Below are 23,522 nucleotides of genomic sequence, written 5' to 3'. Positions count from 1 at the left end.
GATGGTCTTCTTAATATTTGAGACATTTTCTGACTAGATTTTGATGTTCATCGAGTTTACCATTGATAATATATCATCGAAACGGCAATTATTCGTGAGGCCAATTAAATTGGTGTCGATAGCCTTATGGAACTCGGCGAGAAATTTGCCTAGACCATAAAAGCACGTTTTAAAGCAATATGTGCCTGTCATATCGCCACTGTGTTGAATTTAAAGTATTCTGCGGTATCAGTGTGTAAGTGTGGTTGGCTTTATGCGCATGGCAAATCAATTGTTGTAAAGAAAGATTCGCTTTGCCTCGCGTTCTATTAGTGAAACGTTTTGTATCTAAATTTTTCAACATATATACATTCCGAGTTCCAAAAGCCACTGATTGTACTCTAATAAGACTTCCAAAAAACTAATGTTTTCTCAATGACATCCTAATAGTATCTAGGCGAAGAGTAGAAAACCAGCTCTGTATTCAATCATCCATTAAAAGAGCAAATAAATCGCATAATGCTTGTGTTCCAAAAACGGGTAGATAGAAAACTAGCACTTGAATTTTCGATCGATCACTTGTCAGATTCAGAAATGAGTTAGATAGAATATATTTTGCGTGACGCTTAACAAGAAGCTAATAATTTTTACTCATGATTCAAAGTTTCAAAAACAGACATTTAAGCGATGTGCAAAAAAGTTTACCAAATGCACATAGTTGTGCTGTTTTTACGGTGCGATTTGACACAAATTTTTAGTTGTAGCTGATAATCAAAAACCTGCTAAAGACACAAAATTCAACGAATTCACGGTGCGAAATCCGGATTATTCTAAAGACTGTAATAAAGATAACATATTTTAAAAATTATATACCAGTCATTCCATTTACTGCATTTCACCACCTGAAACAAATTCAAAACCACTTCATGTCAAAATTCGCCCTGCAAATCAGTCCATATGTACAATTTCGAATATCCAACGATTTTCAAAGCAATTTCAAACGCTGTTACTATCACACTCCGAAATGGATAATCCGCCACTAATGACACCCTCCGGACCCGGGACAGATACAAGTTTTGAACACCCCTTCAACTACAGATGACGTCTACAACTATAAACTCAATATTCTCCTGTCGAAAGTCTTCATGCAGACTGATGGCAAGTTTAGCATCAAAGGATGCGAATCTAAAGGACGTTAGGGATTGCTTATTGACAGAAAACGAGGGAAACTAAACCGATATCTCCCTACATACAGATACGGGAAAGACCCCCATGTGAAAAACGGCTGTGAAAGTGTAGATAACATGACTGCTATTCCCAATTCAATACAAGCGCATAAGCATAAGCCTTCCATGCAGCACATCCACAAAGTGGGAGAATTACAGATATGCTTTTTCCACAAATTGGGGAATTACAGATATGCTTTTTCATGCGTGGATCTTCTTTCAAATACCCCTAAGGATCCTTTCAAATACACCAAGGATGTTCTTTCAAATACCCCTAAATGTAACCTTTGCGTCAAAACCTTTGCGTCAAACCTTAAGTAACGATCTGTACCCTGATTCGACAGAACTTATTGTTACACACAACTGATTCGACAGAACCTTAATACAAGTGCATATGCATAAGCCTTCCATGCAGCACATCCACAAAGTGGGGGAATTACAGATCTTTCATGCGTGTCTTCTTTCAAATACCCTTAAATGTAACCTTTGCGTCAAAACGTTTGCGTCAAACCTTAAGTAACGATCTGTAACGATCTTTACTCTAAGTAACGATCTTCTTTCAAATACCCCTAATTGTAACCTTTGCGTCAAATCTTTCAAATACCCCTAAATGTAACCTTTCCATGCAGCACATCCACAAAGTGGGGGAATTACAGATATGCTTTTTCATGCGTGTCTTCTTTCAGATACCCCTAAAGATAACCTTTGCGTCAAAACCTTTGCATCAAACCTTTGCGTAACGATCTGTACCCTAGTTTAGTTTATTCCCTATTAGAATCAAAGAGTTTTTTTGCCCTAAAGCAGCTCATACTATCGGGTTGTTGGTCAAATCGTTATAAAATGGGGGTTTTGCATTAATGCGGCGGGCTAATTGCGGCGAATCAACCCCGCTTTCTAGGTGTTGTTGGGTTTTGCGGCGCAAGTGTTTGAATTCGTTTAATGACGCCTGTTTGCCTCTGACACATTCTAGGAGTTGTTTTGATTTACAGCTCCCATAGTATTACAGCTCTAATTGGTTGTTCATTGCATTGGCGCCGTGATTACATCAATATGACTTCAGCCAATGCGCCGTGGATCGACATGCATTAGAATATAGTTTTGTTGAATATTGATGCCATTTGCGTTTTCGTAACATTCCTGAAAGAAACCCGGGAAGTTATGAATTATCCTTTTTCATTATCGCATTAAGAAAGAGGGGGTAAGGAGTACCCAGGTTGAGGTGCCATCCGGAAGTGACCTCTGATCAGACCAAGTCCAACGCACACGGTGTGTTCCCAGACCAAAATTACAGGGTCTGGGATTTGGTTCCAGCGCACAATAGTATGATCAGAGGTCACTTCGGTCTGGGAATGATAGAGGTCACTTCGGTCTGGGGATGGTATGATCAGGTCATTTCGGTCTGGGGATGGTATGATCAGAAGTCACTTCAGGATGGGAATGGTCTGATCAGAGCCGGATTCAAGAGCACATTAGTCTGATCAGAGACCATTTCCAGAAATTTTTTGATGTTGTTTTTTTACAGAGAGATGTCGGCTCTGTGAAGAGGCAACAAAAATCAGCATTCTGATCAGAGACAGATCTAGCGTCTGATGTCTTTGATCAGAACCAAAGGGGTCCAACTGATTGAACATGTCAGTCCCCTTACAAGGAGATGTAGAATACGATGTTTTATATGGAAAGCTGTCTAAATGGATCCATTGAGTTGGAAATATGCACTAATGTATACTAAATAATTTTTTACTCAGCAGTTGGGTTTTTCGTATGAAATGAATATTATAAAAATTCGTGCGGTGAGGTGATCAGGAGTAACTTTTGAGCGCACAATAGTCTGATCAGCAATAGTCTGATCAGGAGTAACATTTGAGCGCACAATAGTCTGATCAGAAGTGGTTTTGAGCGCACAATCGTCTGTACAATGGTCTGGGTTTGAACTGGGCCATGGTCGCACAATTGTCTGGACAATTGTCTGACATGGTCTGATCAGAGGTCCTTTCCGCACACTTAGACCGCACACGGTGTTTCGAGCGCACTTTAGTCTGATCAGAGGATACTTTGGTCTGGAAGGGTCTGATCAGAAGTAACTTTCGTCTGGCACGGTCTGATCAGGGGTCACTTAAGCAAGAGACTACATTTAGAGGCTTGTTCTCGGGCGAGTCATACATTGTTGTTTGATTATTCCCTATATATTTTGCAAAAAACGCTTAGCGACTGAAAGGGTTATACACTGCTCAGAACAAAACTTAAAGAACGAAACTTGATGAACGACATATCTGAACAAATTGTACCACATCCTTACGAAAATCGGTATAGAAATTAGTGGACCGATGTACGAAAAAGCCTTTTTACCAACAAAGTGTTAACCTTGGCGTAAAGAGAAATGGTTTTGAAGCTTTAAATTAGGTCAATTAATGGATGTTTTCACTCAAAGCATCCACATCAAACATATTCATTTAACTATCCGAGATCTGAAAAAAAGGTGCTGGCCTCTCGGGGACGGGAGGCAGAAGGTCATCTCTCAGCTCCTTCGGTATTGCGCAGTATAGAAAGAGGTAGGTCAATCTGGAAGCTTCGATCAAACACCTCGGCAACCGCAGATTGACGTTGCTAAAATTCAAAAGCAAAGTTATTTTTCAGGAATTTGTATCCATTTTCTCCACCCAATTCCATTCCCCTAGGCACCCCAGTATGCCAACATTGGGCATGTATGCTGATGCGCGGGGTGTTGGGGGGGGGGGGGGGGTGGTGGGGTATTGGGGACGTATGCTGGTGCATGGGGGGGTGGGGGTTGTATTGTGGGGTAACCAATTTTAGCCATTTTATTTACCTATTCCAGATCGCCTCTTCGACTTTCTCCAACACATAAGTCACGGTGTTCACAGCCGATACGATCGTCTTGCGATCCATTGCAGAACGCTCTTTTGCTTTCTCGTTCATCCAAAGGAATTTTGGGTCCTGTGTTTTGTGGAACATAATCCTCGCGAAAGCAGTGTCTCTGTCATCTTCATCTGCCCGGTACGCAGAGTACACTTTGATAGCTTGCGTTATCTTCGAGTAGTCGTGAGTGACATCATTGAAGTACTGAAACCAATATTACTGCGTCAAAAGGAAATGGAAAATCTAGGGAAATTTTATATACTGATGGACGTAATTAAGGGCCCACTCCCTAACAGTCCCTTCTCCATACTCCCGCCTCAGCAAAAGCCCGATTGGGTATATTGAGGGTCGTGACTTGGGGTCGTGTTATGTTAATATCGATAAATCACAGGAACTCACATTAACAAGAGCTTCTTCCCGTGCACTCGCGTCTTCCACGGCTTCGCATGTCACATCACATTGGGTTACGAGGTCCTCCTTGAAATGCACCTTCTTGCCTCCATTCGTGCTGCCCTTTCCTTCGCCTCTGTTGCTGAAAAGAAAAACGTGTTTTGTCAGCCAAGTTTCAAATTTGGTCAGTAACGATTTGCTCAACTCTTGGCCATTGAACTTGACGTGAAGCTACTAAACAGTCAACTCTAGCATTCGGTCAGCCCTAGCTTTAAAATTCAAAGAAATTTGTTTACCTTTTTTCCTTCAAAGAATCCATGAGAATTTCGTTAAGTTGTGCGAGCGAAAAAATTTTCCCGTATCTTTACTTTTCGTAGTCAATTAATGTAGCGTTTGTTAATTCAAAATCTTTGTAACTTTCTCACTTTGACAAAAAATAATGTGCTGTCAACCAGCAAATGCCATACTTAAAAGACAAGTAAACCCGCAAACAGCAAATGTTACACGTGAAAACAAAAAGGCCGCCAAATTCATCAACGTTGAAAACAACGATCACAGAAGTGCAGCTTCGCCATTAGATCATTATAGATCAGAAGTCACAAATCAAATTTCATTGCTTGTCTGTAATGACAGAATGAGTACACAAATTCAGCAGAAACATAATTGTTTGGAATCGTCTGAACAACCCCCCCCCCCCCCCCAGAAGTGTTAATGTCCACTTACAACGAAGTGTTGTTAAGAAAGGACGTTACAATTGAAAATGATAACTCATGCGACTGGGGGCATTTGAGGAGGCATTTGGGGGGGGGGGTACGTTTGCAGAATAGAGACATTTTTAGAGATGCTCATGCATAATGCAGCTTCTTTGAGGTAGAAGTGATAGGAACTTCGGATCTTTTCCGATTGTGCCCCCCCCCCAGTACGTTATGCTCCCCTCAGTTACAGAGCACGTGTCATTACATGGTAAATCATGATGTAAAAATATGGCACGAGCGTCGTGTGGGGGGTACAAATAATATGCACCCACTAAGCTGGGGGGGGGGGGGGACAAACGGTAAAGACCCGAAACTTTGTGATTATAGGCACCAGAAAATTTTCGGCAGTATAATTTTAATCGCTGTGTGGTGGGCGACGGGACTGTCGAATTGATGTATACACAAACGGTGCTACAATGGGCTGAGCGGATGTATTAACATTGCAAACGTGGGAAAATGGATGATTGCATGACAATGCGAGGCCTTTGTTATGTGTGATCATATACCCCCACCAATTACCGTACTGGGGCTATATTTTCGTGGGGGGGGGGGCTATAATGGAGAAGACGCGAGATTTCAATCAGGTATGTAATTTCTATTTCGGTGTTAAAAATGAAGGTTATTGCTTAAGCGGATCTTTTTCGTTTGTGCCCCCTCCCCCTCCCAGCTTAGTTGGCGCATTTTATTTGCACCCCCCAGACGCACGTGCCCAGAAACGGAAAAGATTCTAATAAGCTTAAATATTCGGTCATATTCTGAACTATATGAGAGTTAGTTTTAAAATTGCTCCCCTTGAAAAAACGAGACTAGGAAAAAAAACTTGGAGCGCACACTGAGAAAATTAGAAAAATATGTAAAACGAATGTAGAAAAAAATATCAGTGTTAATTCCAAAAGCCAGAATATTATTCACGAAAACAATCTCAGCAAAGCGAATTAATCGACAAATCAATTGGGGAATTAAAGTTTGCTATATGAGAAAAAAATCTAGAGATCTCATGACATTTTACCTGCAGAACTTTTAATAAGCCAGATGCGTGTTTCAAAACTTAGGAATGATATTTCATTATTGAAATCAGACGGCACTGAGAGTTTTTTTCTAAGTGGTAACGTCTTAGTAAGAAAAAACAACAGAACTGAACAGCTAATTCTCCTAAGGTCGAGCAGTCGATCATTACAAAAAAGAAGCATCCCAAAATGGAATTAACTTCCACGTGAAGTCCGGAATATCAGATCACGCTCACAACATAAACGCATGTTAAAACAGCATCTGCTCCGACAATTCAAACTTGTACCGTTGGAAAGGAACGTTGGTGGCTTGAAAAGTTATTTATTTTTACCAAAAAAACGGAACCACTTATTTTGATTTTTTACATTGTACTTATTTTGTATATAATATTTGAAACTTGTAATATTTAATACCTGGGTTATATTTTCAATTAACTTGTTTAAAAAAGCTTAAACTAGAAACTGATGTTTTAAAATGCCGGTATTAAAGGCATGGTTGTGCTGAAAATTGTGAACACGGTGGACACCTCATTGTGAAAGAGAAGCTCTGTAAAACTAAGAAACTACAAATAGAAGTGTTCGGTCAGTATTCTAACACATTTCCGAAAAAAAACAAATGCTCCCTAAAATCCATTTACCGAAAATGATGGATAATCTTTCACATGAGTAGGAAAACTGTTTTCAGCTGATTCTATAACTGAAATTGTCATCAACTGTTTCAAGGAAAAAAACATATTTGCCTGCAGCAGAAAATACTTCGTTTTGCCATTTTGTCTAATTTTGAAGACTTTCTTCTCTCGAGTGATGCGTTTCTTACGTTTTGTTGACTTTTATCCGTGCAATAAATTTATTGATAATCTGTATACCTTTTTTTATCAGGTTCTTCATGAAAAATTTATAAAAATTTTTGTTAGCATTTCGAACTTTGTTCTCCACGTAGTGCGATCCTTCGCTCATTCGTTCACAAAAGTATCTTACAAAATATTTTCGAACATGGTTAATAAAATTAGTCATGGGATTTTTTAAAATTAGAACTTGGTCAATAAAATTAGTCTTGTTAATAAAATATGTTTAAAGTTAGTCCTGGGAATTCGTTTTGTAGATGCAAAAAAACCACAATATTTACACATTTAACGAATTTTTTTGAACAGCATTGATTGGATATTAAATACAATCTGAAGGTTGCTCCATTTCTGAGTAATATTGCAGCATGTAATTTTTGTTTTATGTTAGAGGTACTTTTGCTGTCCACTTAGTAGGAAAAAGTAAAAAAACTAAAGTCGAAACATAGAAATCGTAAATTAAAAAAGTTCAACAAGCCGAAATATCATTTTTTTACTCGTTACAACTTTTGAAGCGTCTCATTAAATTATACAGTCTCAAAAATGAAAAACAAACCTGTTTCGCTACGTTTTACAACAAATTCTAATCAATTTCCAGCAGTATTTCTATTTCAAACGGCTTGTTTTTTTCTCAGAATTCATTTTTGTTGGCATATTTTGCACTCTAATTAGCTCTTCAAATTACGTCCAGACTTTTCGAAACGCTAACAAAATGTAAGTATACAAACCAGAGAATTAAAAGGTGACGTTTCGTACAACTAACTTTTGAGCTCTGTCAAATAATGCTTGAAACGCACATAGTTCAAAAAAAGCAGCTCCAACTCCGATGGAGCTGCACTGGAAAACGCTTACCATTTAAATGATCAAGGTCTTCCCTGTTTTTTGAACGATCGATTATTTCAAACTTATGTGACCGACTAAATTCGAAATGGAGCTACACGAAATCAGCGTTGGCATTTCCAATGACCACTTTCTGCTCGGTTACAAGATTTTAGTTTTGCAAACGATCGAATGTTCTTCGAAAGCGTTATGGAATGGGCTACATAGCACAGACTGGCCCATATGCTACACTCATTAAAATATTTGCAAATAACGACCTCAAATTAATGAGATAGAAATTACATTGACCAAAAGGGTGACCAAGTAGTACAAAACTCTCGGTTGCAACTCTCGGTCATTTTATAGTCCCATGAAGTTTTAACATGTGGACGTTCGAAAACATCAAAGCAGGCAAATTTGATCTTGGCCTTTTCCCGATAACGTTTGCTATCTATCATAGCAACTAACGACCTGTGCATAGAATCCAATCAAGTTCCAGCGCAAGCCGACGTTCGGAAAAAAACACGTTCAAAAACCGGCCAATGTGTTGAGTCGGGTTAACGGTAAGCACTTAACACTGACTGAGGAATGCGTATTATAGACCAGTTATTTCCGCAAAGCACGCGACAGAAATAGAGCCGAATGGCAAAAATAAAAATTTCAACATCTTAATGAAAGATAAAGAACGTCGATGACCTGAAAACTCTTGTCGTGAAAGCCAGATCTAAAGACATCAAAAGCAACAGGTCGCTATTGTCCAGTTGGGTGCTCCATCCATTGATGTTTGAAACGCGAAAGCTCAAAAAAGCAGATCTGATGAAGCTACACAGAAAAAACGCCCAACATTCAAATGATCACTGTTTTCAATGTTAGTCGAACGATCGATTATTTCAACCTTATTGGATCGAGCAAATTCGAATGGGAGCTGCACGAAAGCAGCCTTGGCATTTCAATGGCCTTTTTTGTTCGGTTACTTGTTTTTGAGTTTTGTAAACGTTCTAGTATTCTAGTATTGTAGCAGTAGAAATACTGGATGTACACCTCCATGCAAACAGAGACTAAGAGACTATTCTCTTTTTTATAGAGAGAACTCCACTATCTATTTTCAGTCTATTAGAGTAGTTGCACAATGTGTATACCTCTGACTCCGGTGTTAACTCTTTTATACATCGTTATAATTGAAGTATATCTTCTGTGTTTTACCGAGTCGGTTAGTCGGACAGATAAGGTAAGTCTACTTCGCGATCGGAAATAGGTAGCGCTAACTCTTTATACATTAAGGCTGTAACATGAGCCCATTCAGGTTCTGCCTTAACTGGTGCGACCAGTGAATTAACAAACTCTAACCGTAAAAAAACCACACAAAAGACAATATTCTGTCTTGCGAAAGGAACTTAGAAATAGTTTATATAATCCTTTAAATGTTCTCCATTTAAAACTTAGAAAAACGGGAACACAACCCCAACAAAAACACAAAATACAAACTGAGAAAAAACCATCACAGAGTCAAACTTCCTTTAATGCAGACACACACTCTGACGAACTACAATTATTTGGTCTTACACAACAGAACAGACCTCTTCTACGCGACATAAAACAACTCAAATATCACTACTTTGCAGTAGAGCGACAGCCTCTCCTTTCTTTACCAGCGAAAGCATCACAAGATTCACGAACTGCTTTTTTCTCATATCTAATTGAAAATTGTTGAAGTCAACTCACAAAGGGCTGGATTCTTTTTATTTGTGATCCTCTCACAAACACATATATTTCTCTTATATCTGACACAAGATTTCACCCACTATCAGATACATTGTTTGAATTCCTTAGTGGAGTATGTTCAGAAATACAACCCTAGGGTAAAACGGATGTCTTTCGAAAATCTTCTTTTGATTTTCTTGAACGTCTCGCTTCTACACTTAATACTGCTGCTCTACAACCAGGAAAAGAGAGCGTACACAAAATCGCTCGACAAGAAGTAGAAGGTTTAACTCATCTTCTTAAAACATACGTAAGCTCTGTAAAAGACGCAGACTTAACTGAAGAAAAGATTCTCGATTTTCTTACACTCTTATTTTGGTACATACACAGATTTTGGAAGTCTCTTAAGAAACATTTTTCCAGCTACAAACTAACAGCTGAGAAAGTTACAGTTAATATCTACACACAGTTAATATCTAAACTACCAGAAACACTACATTACAATTATGATTCAAACGGGTTCCAACAAAACTTCGCAACTAGCACAGAAATACTACTGGAAATTACACAAAAATTATACGTTAACCTTAAAAAAATTAAGTTTAAAATTATAACGCAGAGAATGAACCATTTACATGTACAAACATCCCAGAGAACACAAATATCTCTCTGGAAGCATCACCGATAGAAAATATGGCTACTATAGTACACTCACAACCTACAGTCCACTCGCAACCTATAGACATTTGTATTAACAAAAATACAGAAACAGACTTTAATTCCACATTGTTATATGATAGAACACTCTTTTCATCACATACAGTGAACACATTAATTGACCTCGAAGATAATAGCTTAAATAATAACCAAACTAATAATAATAAGGTCACTAACGATACTGCAAACAACACAAATATTTGCCGAATCGAATTACCAACACAGAGCCTGTGAGTTCGACTGAAATAACACAAAATTCAGATTCATTAAATACATTTCTACCCACATTAACAAACGTAAACACACCTTTACCACGTCTACAAAGACAACTCTCTGTACATTTCAACACTGAACCTGTTATATATATTTCAACTCAACCAGCACCAACAAAAAATCAAAATACTCAAATTACTCCACAAAAATTAGTGGATATAGTTCGACAACTCAGTTCACATGATAATCAACAAATAACTAGCGCCCAACTCTTTTTTATCTACAGGCAGCGTCTACACAAACACCGTCACCTGTAGATAGTAGAAATACACAAATGATGTATCCTTGTTATGGAGGCTCAGTGCCCATGAAAGTCTCTAAGACCGTTTGATGGTACTTATCCTACTTAAACAACAGAGGATTTCTTAAATGCGATAACAGCAAATTTGGTAATGACGGCAGGACCAAAACAAACTGTTTCAACATATCATGATGCATAGATCCTGAAACGAATTGCTATGATACAAAAAGCACGAATTGGCCCGGCAACACTACAACGTATTCACATTTATCGCTAGAAATAAAAAAGAACTGGCAAGCCTTTTGCCGTGAATTTCAAAAGACATTCGATAATCAACAATCGCAAACACAAGCGCAACTTTTATTAGAAAGCCTAACACGTGCTTCTGGTGAACAAAAAAACAGTAGCACTTAGAATTGAACTAATGACTTGAAAAACATATATTAATAACGCTCCAGATAAGCGTAATGCACAAATGAATGACGCACTTGTCAAAGCACTTGATCCACAATTAGCCAGAATAGCTCTGAAAAAGACTGCAAACCACAAATCAACTGCATTTTAACCACAACTTCCATTCTCACAATTAGTAGAAAAAATACATCGAGAAGATATCACAAGAACACACATCGAGAGACATAAACTTAGGACAAATTCCACGCGTTCTTCGTCAATTTATGACCTTTCTTTAGATATTGGCCATCTCAGAGTAGATGTACTTATGATGGAACAAGATGTTGCACAGGTGATCAACGTAGTACGTCACAAGTACTCAAATGATACAAATTTTAAAGGGAAACCACTCATCCTGAAATTTTCCAAAAAAAACTCACGATCTGGACAGGCACTTCCACTTGTCCTATCACATATATAAAACCATTTGAAAAACCCAAATTTCATAAAAAATTTATAGCCAAGCGATGAAAGGTAACCAAAACGTTCCAAACAAACAAGTCACATCGTACAATATGACCGGCTAACCACTACCATTTTCTTATCGCTCGAGAAGCAACAGTAGAGAACATCGCAATAATTCAAGACATAGAAGTCTCAACAAATCATCATACTCAATCTCAAAACCGTATTACGGTAATCGTAATTTTAAACCACCGAGTAGACATGGTTCACCATGCCCAAATTATTAGAACAAGCCCAGTTATAACTTTAATAACACAATCAGATAACTCCAGACCACAATCACCTCATTATAAAAGAGATGTAACTCGTTCACGTCAACCATTCTCACGCAATCGACTTCGTAATGTAAGAAACTACATTAACTCACTCCTATAACAAAGAGCAAACAGACAACACAATGTCTAATACAGACCGTAATGAAACACAAAATGTCTAAGAAACATTTGTAGAGCAACAATTCAATGACTTACTTTTAGAAATGAATCAAGACAAATAGTTTTTACCCTAGACGTATATTTTAACTGCCAAGAAAAATGTAAGTCTCACAGAAGAATGCATTCTTTCGAGATCATGTAAAAGTAATATTTGGAATTTACTATTGAAAATATACACAAAAGAAACACCTGATTACACGAAAACAGTTTTCCCATCACACCTTGAAATTGATTCTCTACTAGATTCAGGCGCCGCGCTGAGTGTACTAAATAATGATACTTGGAATGAAATTTAAGAAAACCACAAATTACAACTAAAAGCATCAACAATTGCTCTCTCAGCGGCAAAAACTTCTAAACTACAATCGAATGGCACTTTAAAGCTTACTCTTAATCCAGATGTAACAGAAAGTAGAACTCTCAAAAATACATCCTTCACACTCACGTTTTAAGTTTCAAATACAAAATTCAGCATCTTAGGAACACCTTTCCTAGAAATATATGTCGATTCTATTAAATGTTCATCTCTTACACTAGAGATTAAAGATAGTCGCGAACTCGAAATAACTAAAATTTCATGACTCTTCGACAAAATCACCCCCGTGATATTCACGGTTATCATTGTCTTTGGTGATCAATCACTATTTTCAACCCTTTGAACACAGAACTTTAACTTATTCTTTAACTGCATATGAATGTCAAAAACAAAAATACCAACGACACTGTTCTTTATGCGTCTGTTTTTCATTTATACAACTTCGCAAATAACAACCTCGAATATCCTTACCGATCGTTTATCCAAGTATTAATACAAAACCCATTAAATCATCCTCTTACTCTTGACTTGTAAAAGGACTAATTGGATATGCACAACAAGATGTTTCACTCCATGATTTACAAACAATGAAATATCGCATCAATGAACATACACAATTCATAATCTTACGCTTTAAACTACCTTACAATCGGTACATCAGAAACACACAGAAAAATTAATTGTCTTAACTTCCATAAACAACAAGAACGTGAGAATGAAGCAAAAAAGGTTTTATATACATTTTTATGTCTCAGAGTTTACAGAAAACAATCGAGATTTTCTCGCAAAGTCGAATTTTGAACACACAAAATCAACACTACCACAGTTGAAAAAATAGCACAACTTCTCACACAATTTAAACAATTTCATGCAACGTCTAAATTCGATGTAGGTAAAATCAAAGTAGAACTCAATCTACCCTTATAATTAACAGCGATATTTGAGAAACAGCGAGCAACTCGTATCCCTATGCAATTACAAGAACGATTTCAACACTTACTTGATATTTCAACTTATTTTGATATCATAGCCCCTGTGAACAAAGATTCACTTACTACGGGAAACACTTTAATGATTCCAGTAATTACTCTCAATAAAGGAGAAGCACTAAAAAAGAAGCTGTCCCATAGAACCAAACCAAATAATACTCACACGTAAAACAGGACCAAATTGTCTAAAGCCGACTTGAACAGCGCATACAACCAGATGCCGCTAGACAAACCATCACAACGACTCACAAATTTTGTCATAGCAGAACAACAATACTGCTTAAAACTGTTATTTTAAGGCATTTCAATTGGCCCAGCAGCCTTTTCATCTTTCATGAAGTATTTTCAAACCACTGATTTGCAAAACATAAAATCACATATCTTGATGATATTTTTATACAAGACGTTACAAAAGACACAATGTTGAAAACACTTGAACACTACCACAATATTCTTAAATGAAAAACGGAAAGTCGCTTCAGATAAATCGCTTAAATTTTTTAAGACCCCAAATTCAAAACAATCATATACACCTAAAATCCAAAATCGATGGATTTTTGAAATTACAACCAACAAAAAATAAAAAAGACTAAAAATTACGTTGGATTTCTCACTTTCATCAATATATATATATATATATATATATATATATATATATATCACCAAATCACAGTATACAAATATCAATTAAATTTATTGAAATTCCCAAACTTACGCATAATTTGGACGGAAAGGAAAAAACTTTCAATTCCGGATTTATTGAGACGTTCACTTACAACAACAAAACAAGACGACCACAAAAAACGAACTGTTGAAATCCCATATACAATTAAATTTTTTATGACACATAACCAACACACTCAACCTTTACAGTGTCACTAAGCTGTTTCAAAAGAATATATTAACACAATAACTATAAACAGTTGTAGAATCACCACACTTTCCAATATACTTACATGTAAAAGATAACTGTTTTGAAGTACAAATCGAATTCGATCTTTATCTTTCTGTCTCGTATCACGATTTCAAAATTAAGGCAAAACCCCTAGAACATTTGCAACAAAACAGAGTACAACAACTCAAACAAAACCACTCATTGCTAGAAAACTATCCTATTGTACAAAACACTGATGTCACTCTAAACACAAATAAAACAGTCCAATGAAGATGCAAAAAACGCCATTAAATTTTCACTCCCAGCACTGAACGATTTTTTGCCTAAATCTTCAGAAATCTATATTTTTACAACGAACAAAATAAACAATACACTCCTATATGAAGCACAACAACAAGACCCGGTTATTAGACAACTTCGCCTCTGGAAAAAACAAATCACCCTCATCCCTTCATTCACTATCCTAGCAAACAAAGGAGTATTACATTATTATCAAAGTTTCGAAGACCTAAGCATAAATGAAAGAAATCATCTTCTATACTATATACAAGAAACCACTTCACCAAAAAACTACCATTCTCTCTTCTTCTAACTGTATTTCACATCGCACAATCTCACGATCTTTCAGACCACCCTGGTCGTAAAAAACATGCTACAAAAACAGAAAAACTTACTTCCCCAACATTAAAACATGGATAGCAAAACCTACACAAGATTGCTTGAATTGCCAAACGAGCAAGTCCATGCCAAACCTCCTTATGGTTCCACAACAGCCTTTTTCAGAAGTTTAGCCATACTTTAACCACAGCATCTCAATGGATACGAAAGTCCCAATCTCTCCGTCTTCGGATGGATATTCCTATGTTTAGGTAATAGTAGACGCCTTCACACATTATGTTGTCCTTCACCCTTCTCCCAAAAATGATGCATCAAATGCACTCACTGTACTATTTCACCACTGGATTGTCAAATTTGGAATACCCGACATTTTAACAGATAACGGAAATGAATATATTTACGATGAATTCACACATTTGGTCCGCGGATATAATGTGCAGTTTAAACCACGAACGCCATACGCACCATGGTCCAGGGGACTCGTTGAAAATAGTAAATGACAAACACATTTCTCCGCAAAGTTCTAGATTCACAATACGACACAATCACAAAGTAAAAACAAACATTTCCTTTTGCTTTTAATTCACAAATCAGAACCAATATGACTGTCATCATATGAAGGATGGTTTTTAAACCATCCTATGAAACTTCACGTGATCTGTACTGCTCGAATCTCTAACTAGGTCAAAACTACTTGCTCCGAAAAGACTGTTTTTGTCCATTGTTAAACTTGAACTTAAACCTGTATGACGGTTTGGATTGCTTTTACACTTTTCAGCTAAATGTCCTTTTCTTTTGCAAACTGTGAACTCTGCACTGTCTTTTGTTTTAAAAAAATTGCTCTTACATGTCCTGCTTTTCCGCAGTTATAACAAGTTAGAACCTTTTGGCTCAGACTACTTGAGCTATCTTGCTTAGGCTGATAATGACTGCCTGGTTTCCAATGAGAATGAGATGGATTTTGAGCTCTAGAATAGTCTTTTTGCCATGGTAGCAATGTGCTCTTCATTTTCAGTTCACGTTGGTGTCTGTTCTCATCAAAGTTGGTTAGTCATTTTTGCGACTCAATGAAATTGTTAGTTGGGTTGAAAGGTTCTTGTATCACAAATTGCTCGAATTGACCAGGAAGATCGCTCAAGATCATGGCATTGACGAGTTTCTGAAATTTGTCCACCTGCTTGACCAAGTCCCCTGATCAACTCTTGGGCTCTGATGGAATACTCATGTAATGGTTCATCGTCTTTCAGCTGTCATTGGACCAATTGTCGCTACTGTTGTCGTTTCCTTGCTTATAGTTCTTTCAAAAATCTTCAGGCTCGTTGTCCATCACCAAGTCCCTTCTTGTCGACGCAGTCGTGTCTGATTAACATCAGGCTGGAAGAGTCCAGTGTCATTGCCAGATAGCACCAATTTAGTTTTTCCGTTTCTCACTTTCAACTAGTGCCGCTGCTCTTTCTGGTGTCAGTCGCCGATGTTCTTGCCTGTCCTCTGCTGATGCATTTTTGCCAAGTCGTGGGGGTGCCTCTGGGAATTCTTCTGTACCCACCAGGTTGTCATGCGGTTCCTTTGTCTGAGCGATTGCTGCAAATGGTGTGAACCATGAAGTAAAGTCAACACTGAAGACCACTGAAGCTCATCCACGTATTTTAGCTGGACTCCATTCTTTGGCAGTGTGATCTCTTTTTTTGGTAACTTGTTCGTTAACTGTATATATTTTTGAGATTTCAAAATTTAGTGAGGGAACAATTGATTAGCGATTATTGCTCTGGGCCCATAACTTGTTAGCCAGGACTACAGAACCTCAGCGAAATCGATTGGCGCACAAAGTTAATTGCTAGCAAAATTGATTAAATTTGACGTTATCGTACAGAAATTTGTGGTAAAAATGTCACTAATGTACACTATATATACAAGATTTTGTTTAATGTCAACGGGCGTACATATTAATCACAAAATTGTTAGTTTGTAATAAATTAAAGTCACATTATTTTTTATTATATACAGTTTGCTATTTGAGTCCAAATAGCTCAGCACAGGCATTTTTTATGAAGATTAATTGACATGTCGAAAAGTTGACATGTGTTCTGTGAATATGAACGTTCGATCAGTTGGTGATTTTAAATGGCTTCTAGTTTTTCAATATGATTTCGTTTTTGCGTTCTGCTTTTTTTTATCAAAAGGTCCAATCGGGCTCATAATAGATGACTCTGAAAGCTTACCTAAATGTCTAGAACTGTACTGCGAGATTCATAACAAGTTTGTTCTTCAAAAATGAGATATTCGTCTTTATGTTCTAATACCCCCACTCAGATTAAGCCTTTTTTCGTAATGTATAATCTGGATTTGTCCAAATGGACTTTTGGAGTGTTGCTCCACTTTTGGTAGAGGTAGAAATATTTTGTTAAAATATCTGCTCCCATTTCGTTTGTTGGCGTATACTTGAGTTGAATCGTTTTATCTTCAACTTTGTCACAGATGGAATATTGTTTCTATCGATGTATTTCGACTGTTTATGGAATATTGGGTTTGTCGCCAAATTGGTAGCACTCTGATTATCATCGCCAATTGTAGTAGGCTCGGCTCGTTCTGTGGGTAACTCATCTCTTTTAAGAGACTTCGAAGAAAATGACCTCTTGTACTGCTGCGGCTAGTCCATGATACTCTGCCTCGCATGATGGTTAGACAACTGTTTGTTTTTGAACTTGCCAGCTGACTGCTGCAGTATTTTTTCCAAGTTTGAAATAGTATCCAGTATTTGATTGTCGATCGTTTACATCGCCGCTTCAATCTGCTTCTGTTTCTTCGATTAGTTCGAAATCGTTGTCGCGTGGAGAATTGAACTTGAAATCTGTTGACTACTTTAAGTATCTCAAGACTCGCTCTCCGGCAGATTAAATTATCAATTGTAGGTTCATTCATGAAGCGTGAAAAAATGTTGATGAACCACATGATATCAGGTCTAGTTTGCTTAGCTAACAAAAAATTGTTGCATTTATAAATTGTTGCATTAGCTTTGCTTGACTCTGGCTTAGCTTTCAAATTTTAAGCTAAGCTCCTCTTTTGTTTCTGCTGGTTTGCAATCACTGGATCTCTGCAGAACGTTCTCATGATATATGCTCTGATTTTGACCGATTTGTGCCTCATGTTTTCAATTTTCTTGCCTAAGAAACAGTTATTTTCCCCACGATCCTCAGTTTTGAAATTTTTTTCTAGTGCTAATTTAAGTTTTTGTTCTTCTTTGCTTGTGTTTGCCATAATTAAGTAATCTACCCAGCTTAGTTTATATAATTTCTTGCTTAGTATAAAAACAATAGTCTTTTTTGCTTCATTCAAACTTTTCACTTTGCAGATAGTTTGCGAATTCTTGAAACCAATTTTTCGCCGTTTTAAACCATAGGTGCTTTTGTTGAGCTTACAAATTAGTTTTCCTCCATTCTGATCTCATTTTTCAAAACCCTGATTTTGCTCTAAACAAATCTGTTCTTCAATTTTAGGATTTAAGTGAGCTGATTTTGCGTGCATTTGTTTAAGCACCAAGTTTTCTTTAGCAGCTAGAAGTAGCAAAATTCTAAATGATTCGGGTTTACTTGTTGGTGCGAAAGTATCAAAATATTTAAGACCCTCATTCTGCTTGAATCCTTTGCATTATAACTTGTTTTGTATTTTTCAATATCAATAGCACCGTTCTCATTTGTTTTGATTTTGTACACCCATTTTCCAGGTATTACTTTTTGACCTGCTGTTTTTGATCTAAATCACTCTTGTCAGTTCTTTGTTTTCTGATTCGATAGCACTTTTATAGGTTTCTGGTTCTTTCAAAGACTCATAGCATTGTGCAGAATGCGTAAAGTTTTGACCATAACGTTGCGGTAACTGTCTATCTCTCACTTCGTGTAAGTGCTTTTTCTCATGCTTACTTGCTTTTCGTCTTCTTTTTCTAGTACTCAACCCAACGCTTAGCTGCTGTACCGAATGAGCTAGGTATCATAATAAATTCTGCGTACTGTCCAATCATTTGCGTTTTGGTCGGAATTTTTTCGGTTCCGAAGTAATTCTTCGTTGGAAGCTGGAATTAGTTGCTGTTTTAACCTCTTTGTTAAAAACAACTTTTGGACGTACAGCTGTTTTAGTTTTGGAATGTCCATTTTTGGCTCGAGAGATTGCGTTTGACAGGTCCTCATTGTCTTCCTTTAACTCACTCGAATCACTGGAACTGAACTCCGAACTTTCTACAAATTGTACTGCTTCCTGAGTTTGTCCTATTTCAACCTGCTTCAACAACCTGTCTGGTTTCTAAATTTTGAACACGGTATGTTGTGCTATTGTAAAAGTAGCCTAAGAAAACATGTTTTGGGGACTTGGGGTCAATTTTTCCCGTCTTCCTTGCACTCTTGCCTTTCACATAAGCTAGACAACCAAATACTTTCAAATGCTCTGTTTTGGGTTTTCTCCTGAAGGAGTTTCGAATGAAGAGTTTTCGTCTGTTTTTGCTAACTATATTTCTAACATATTTCGCGGTGTCTATCTGGCGTACCCCATAAGTTTTTGGTAGCCTTGATTCAATCAGTTAGCATTGTGTTGATTCAATTAGTGTTCTGTTATATCTTTCAGCAGCACCATTTTGCTCTGGGATTTCTGGTACTTTGAACTCATGATTTACATTCGTTTTTCATAATTGTTTAACTTTTGTTTTCAAACTCTGTGCTGTTGTCTGATCGCAGATTTTGTGGGGTTCCCTTATAAGCCACCTATTGTTTGAAACATTTAGGTCAGATTTGTACTTCATGTACTTGACACATCTATTACCATTTTTAGTAGAGGGAGTTACAGGTCTCAATCTGAAAATACTCTTTCGAGTTTTTGAGTAGCTTTGTTCCCACTTAATTTAGGTACTGGTTTGTTGGCTTTTTTACAAAGTGCACAAGTTAGTTGTTTTCTTCTGTTTTGAAGTTTCCTGTGTTCCCTACGTCTTTTAAGTTTAATTGTCCTAACCTTCTGTGCCAAAGTTTTTTCGTTTTCCCCTCACTGAAATTTCCAAAGTAAGGCTTTATGAGTGAATCGAATGGTAGAAAAAAATTGTCCCTTTTTGACATTTTTGAAAAGTTCACAAGTTTTAAGTTTCAAGACACTGCTTTTACTGAAATGCTTTATTGAATGTCCTTTCAATTTCAATTTTGAAATTGAAACTAGATTGGTTTCGTAGCCTGGTACATGCAATACTTGCTTTAATTCTCAGACAAAGTTTACACCCTTAGACTAATATCAACTTTTAAACCTTCAACATTTGTTTTCCCTCCAACTGGATTATTAACACTTGCATCTTGTTTTCTATGGTTTTTAAACCATTCTTCTGGCAATATCAGGTGATCTGTACTGCCTGACTCTCTAACTAGGTCAAGCTAAGCTTACTTTCCCCGAAATGACTGTTTTTATCAATTGTTAGACTTGAAGCTAAACCTGTATGACTGTTTCGATTGCTTTTGCACACTTGAGCTAAATGTCTTTATCTTTTGAATACTGTGCACTCTTCCCTGTATTTTTTTTTAAATTTCGCTTTTACATGTCCCACTTTTCCGCTGTTATAACAAGTTCGAACCTTTTGGTTCAGACTACTTGAGCTATTTCGCTTAGGTTGATAATGACTACCTGGTTTCATATGAGAACGAGATGATTTTGTGCTCTAAAGTGGTCTTTTTGCCGTGACAGCAAGGTGGTTTTCAATTTCAGTACTCTCACGATGGTTTCTGTTCTCATCAAACTTCGTTAGTCGTTTTGCGTCTCAAGGAAATTGTTAGTTGGGGTGAAAGATTGTATCACAAATTGCTCGTATCGACCAGGAAGCCGTCCAGGACCGTCGCATTGAAGAGTCTCAGAAATTTGTTCACCTGCTTGACCAAGTCGCCTGATCAGCTCTTGGGCTCTGATGGTATACTCATGCAGAGGTTCATCGTCTTTCAGCTGCAATTGGCCTAATTGTCGCATGAGACTTACTACTGTTTTTGTTTCCTTGCTTTGAAATAGTTCTTTCAAAACTCTTCAGGCTCGTAGTTCTTTCTTGTTGACGCTGTCGTGTCTGATCAACATCAGGCTGGACCATGTAGCAAAGTCAATACAGAACACCACTGAAGCTCATCCACGTAAGTAAGCTGACTCCATTCTTTGGCAGTGGAAACAATTAGCCTCGAAATTAACTAGGGTCCTCGACCGTGCAATTTAATTCAATTTTTAGCCCACTACCTGGAGTTAATAGGTCTGTTCATAAATTCCAGGTCTCGACTAGGGGAGGGAGAGTACATTGAATTCTGCACAAACAGGCTGAGCAGGGCAGACAGAAGCTCTTCAAGCTCATGTTCCAAAAACCCAAGAGTCTGAGTACATCTATGAGAAAGCCAAAGAGAGATGCATTGAAGAATGCGATGGTGACTGTCATTAACAGTAGACTGTGTACTGAATCGCATATGTGAAACAGCGAAACGCACAAAAATTGATAGCTAAAAAATTAGAGTTATAGAGAAGTTGGCAACTCAAAATTTGAAGCCATTTCAAGCCAAAACGCAAGCGTTTCTCAAGCAAGGGAGCTTTTTGACTTACTCAGTAAGGAAGGCGAGTGTTCAAAATTTAGAGAACTTGTATTCAAGGGGAGAGAAGTCAAAAGTAGAAGGTTGCTGAAGTACTCCTACCCGGGTCGAATGTCCTCCCTAAAATCCTCCCATTTTGATGTAAGAGTGGGGGGGGGGGTAATTTGTCTATGGGGGGTAAATTGATGTAAGAGTGTGGGGGTAATTTGCTCAGAGGGGGTAAAATGATGTAAAAAACGGGCTGCAATGGGAGGACTTTTGAGGAAAAACCCCCCTGACTGAAATTGCCATGTAGGAGTGGGCTGCAATGGGCTGCAATGGGAGGACTTTTCAGGAATTACCCCCCTGACTGAAATTGCCATGTAAGAGTGAGCTGCAATGGGCTGCAATGGGAGGACTTTTCCGGAATTCTCCCCCAGACTGAACTTGCCATGTAAGAGTGGGCTGCAATGGGAGAACTTTTCAGGAATTACCTCCCTGACATTAATTGCCAAGTAAGATTGGCTGCAATGGGCTGCAATGGGAGGACTCCTCAGAGTGAGGGGGTAATTTGTTCAGAGGGGGTAAAATGATGTAAGAGTTGGGCTGCAATGGGAGGACTTTTGAAGAATTACCCCCCTGACTGAAATTGCCATGTAAGAGTGGGCTGCAGTGGGCTGCAATGGGAGGGCTTTTCAGGAATTACCCCCCCCCCCCCCTGACTGAAATTGCCATGTAAGAGTGAGCTGCAATGGGCTGCAATGGGAGAACTTTTCCGGAATTATCCCCCAGACTGAACTTGCCATGTAAGAGTGGGCTGCAATGGGCTGCAATGGGAGAACTTTTTAGGAATTACCTCCCTGACATTAATTGCCAAGTAAGATTGGCTGTAATGGGCTGCAATGGGAGGACTCTTCAGAGTGAGGGGGTAATTTGTTCAGAGGGGGTAAAATGATGTAAGAGTTGGGCTGCAATGGGAGGACTTTTGAAGAATTACCCCCCTGACTGAAATTGCCATGTAAGAGTGGGCTGCAATGGGCTGCAATGGGAGGGCTTTTCAGGAATTACCCCCCCCCCCCCCTGACTGAAATTGCCATGTAAGAGTGAGCTGCAATGGGCTGCAATGGGAGGACTTTTCCGGAATTATCTCCCAGACTGAACTTGCCATGTAAGAGTGGGCTGCAATGGGCTGCAATGGGAGGACTTTTCAGGAATTACCTCCCTGACTTTAATTGCCAAGTAAGTTTGGCTGCAATGGGCTGCAATGGGAGGACTTTTCGGAGTGAGGGGGTAATTTGTTCAGAGGGGGTAAAATGATGTAAGAGTTGGGCTGCAATGGGAGGACTTTTGAGGAATTACCCCCTGACTGAAATTGCCATGCAAAAGTGGGCTGCAATGGGCTGCAATGGGAGGACTTTTCAGGAATTACCCCCCCGCCCCTGACTGAAATTGCCATGTAAGAGTGAGCTGCAATGGTCTGCAATGGGAGGACTTTCCAGGAATTATCCCCCTGACTGAACTTGCCATGTAAGAGTGGGCTGCAATGGGCTGCAATGGGAGAACTTTTTAGGAATTACCTCCCTGACATTAATTGCCAAGTAAGATTGGCTGTAATGGGCTGCAATGGGAGGACTCTTCAGAGTGAGGGGTAATTTGTTCAGAGGGGGTAAAATGATGTAAGAGTTGGGCTGCAATGGGAGGACTTTTGAAGAATTACCACCCTGACTGAAATTGCCATGTAAGAGTGGGCTGCAATGGGCTGCAATGGGAGGGCTTTTCAGGAATTACCCCCCCCCCCTGACTGAAATTGCCATGTAAGAGTGAGCTGCAATGGGCTGCAATGGGAGGACTTTTCCGGAATTATCTCCCAGACTGAACTTGCCATGTAAGAGTGGGCTGCAATGGGCTGCAATGGGAGGACTTTTCAGGAATTACCTCCCTGACTTTAATTGCCAAGTAAGTTTGGCTGCA

General features: G+C 38.3%; 1 protein-coding gene across 1 annotated transcript; it reads right to left on the bottom strand.

The window, feature by feature from the left end:
• Positions 1–3,583: 3,583 nt before the first annotated feature.
• LOC142338271 (uncharacterized) lies at positions 3,584–4,908 on the bottom strand. The gene is made up of 4 exons (XM_075387947.1): positions 4,766–4,908; positions 4,479–4,611; positions 4,030–4,283; positions 3,584–3,809 (listed from the first exon to the last, which is right to left on the bottom strand). The coding sequence occupies exons 1-4, from the start codon at positions 4,786–4,788 to the stop codon at positions 3,656–3,658; spliced, it is 564 nt and encodes a 187-aa protein (XP_075244062.1). The 5' UTR covers positions 4,789–4,908; the 3' UTR covers positions 3,584–3,655.
• Between the last annotated feature and the right edge of the window lie 18,614 nt (positions 4,909–23,522).

Source organism: Convolutriloba macropyga, chromosome 4 (assembly GCF_964194025.1).
Source record: "Convolutriloba macropyga chromosome 4, txConMacr16.3, whole genome shotgun sequence".
Lineage (NCBI taxonomy): Eukaryota > Metazoa > Xenacoelomorpha > Acoela > Convolutidae > Convolutriloba > Convolutriloba macropyga.
The sequence above is the reverse complement of the archived record's forward strand: the minus strand, read 5'-3'. Positions and strand labels throughout refer to the sequence as shown.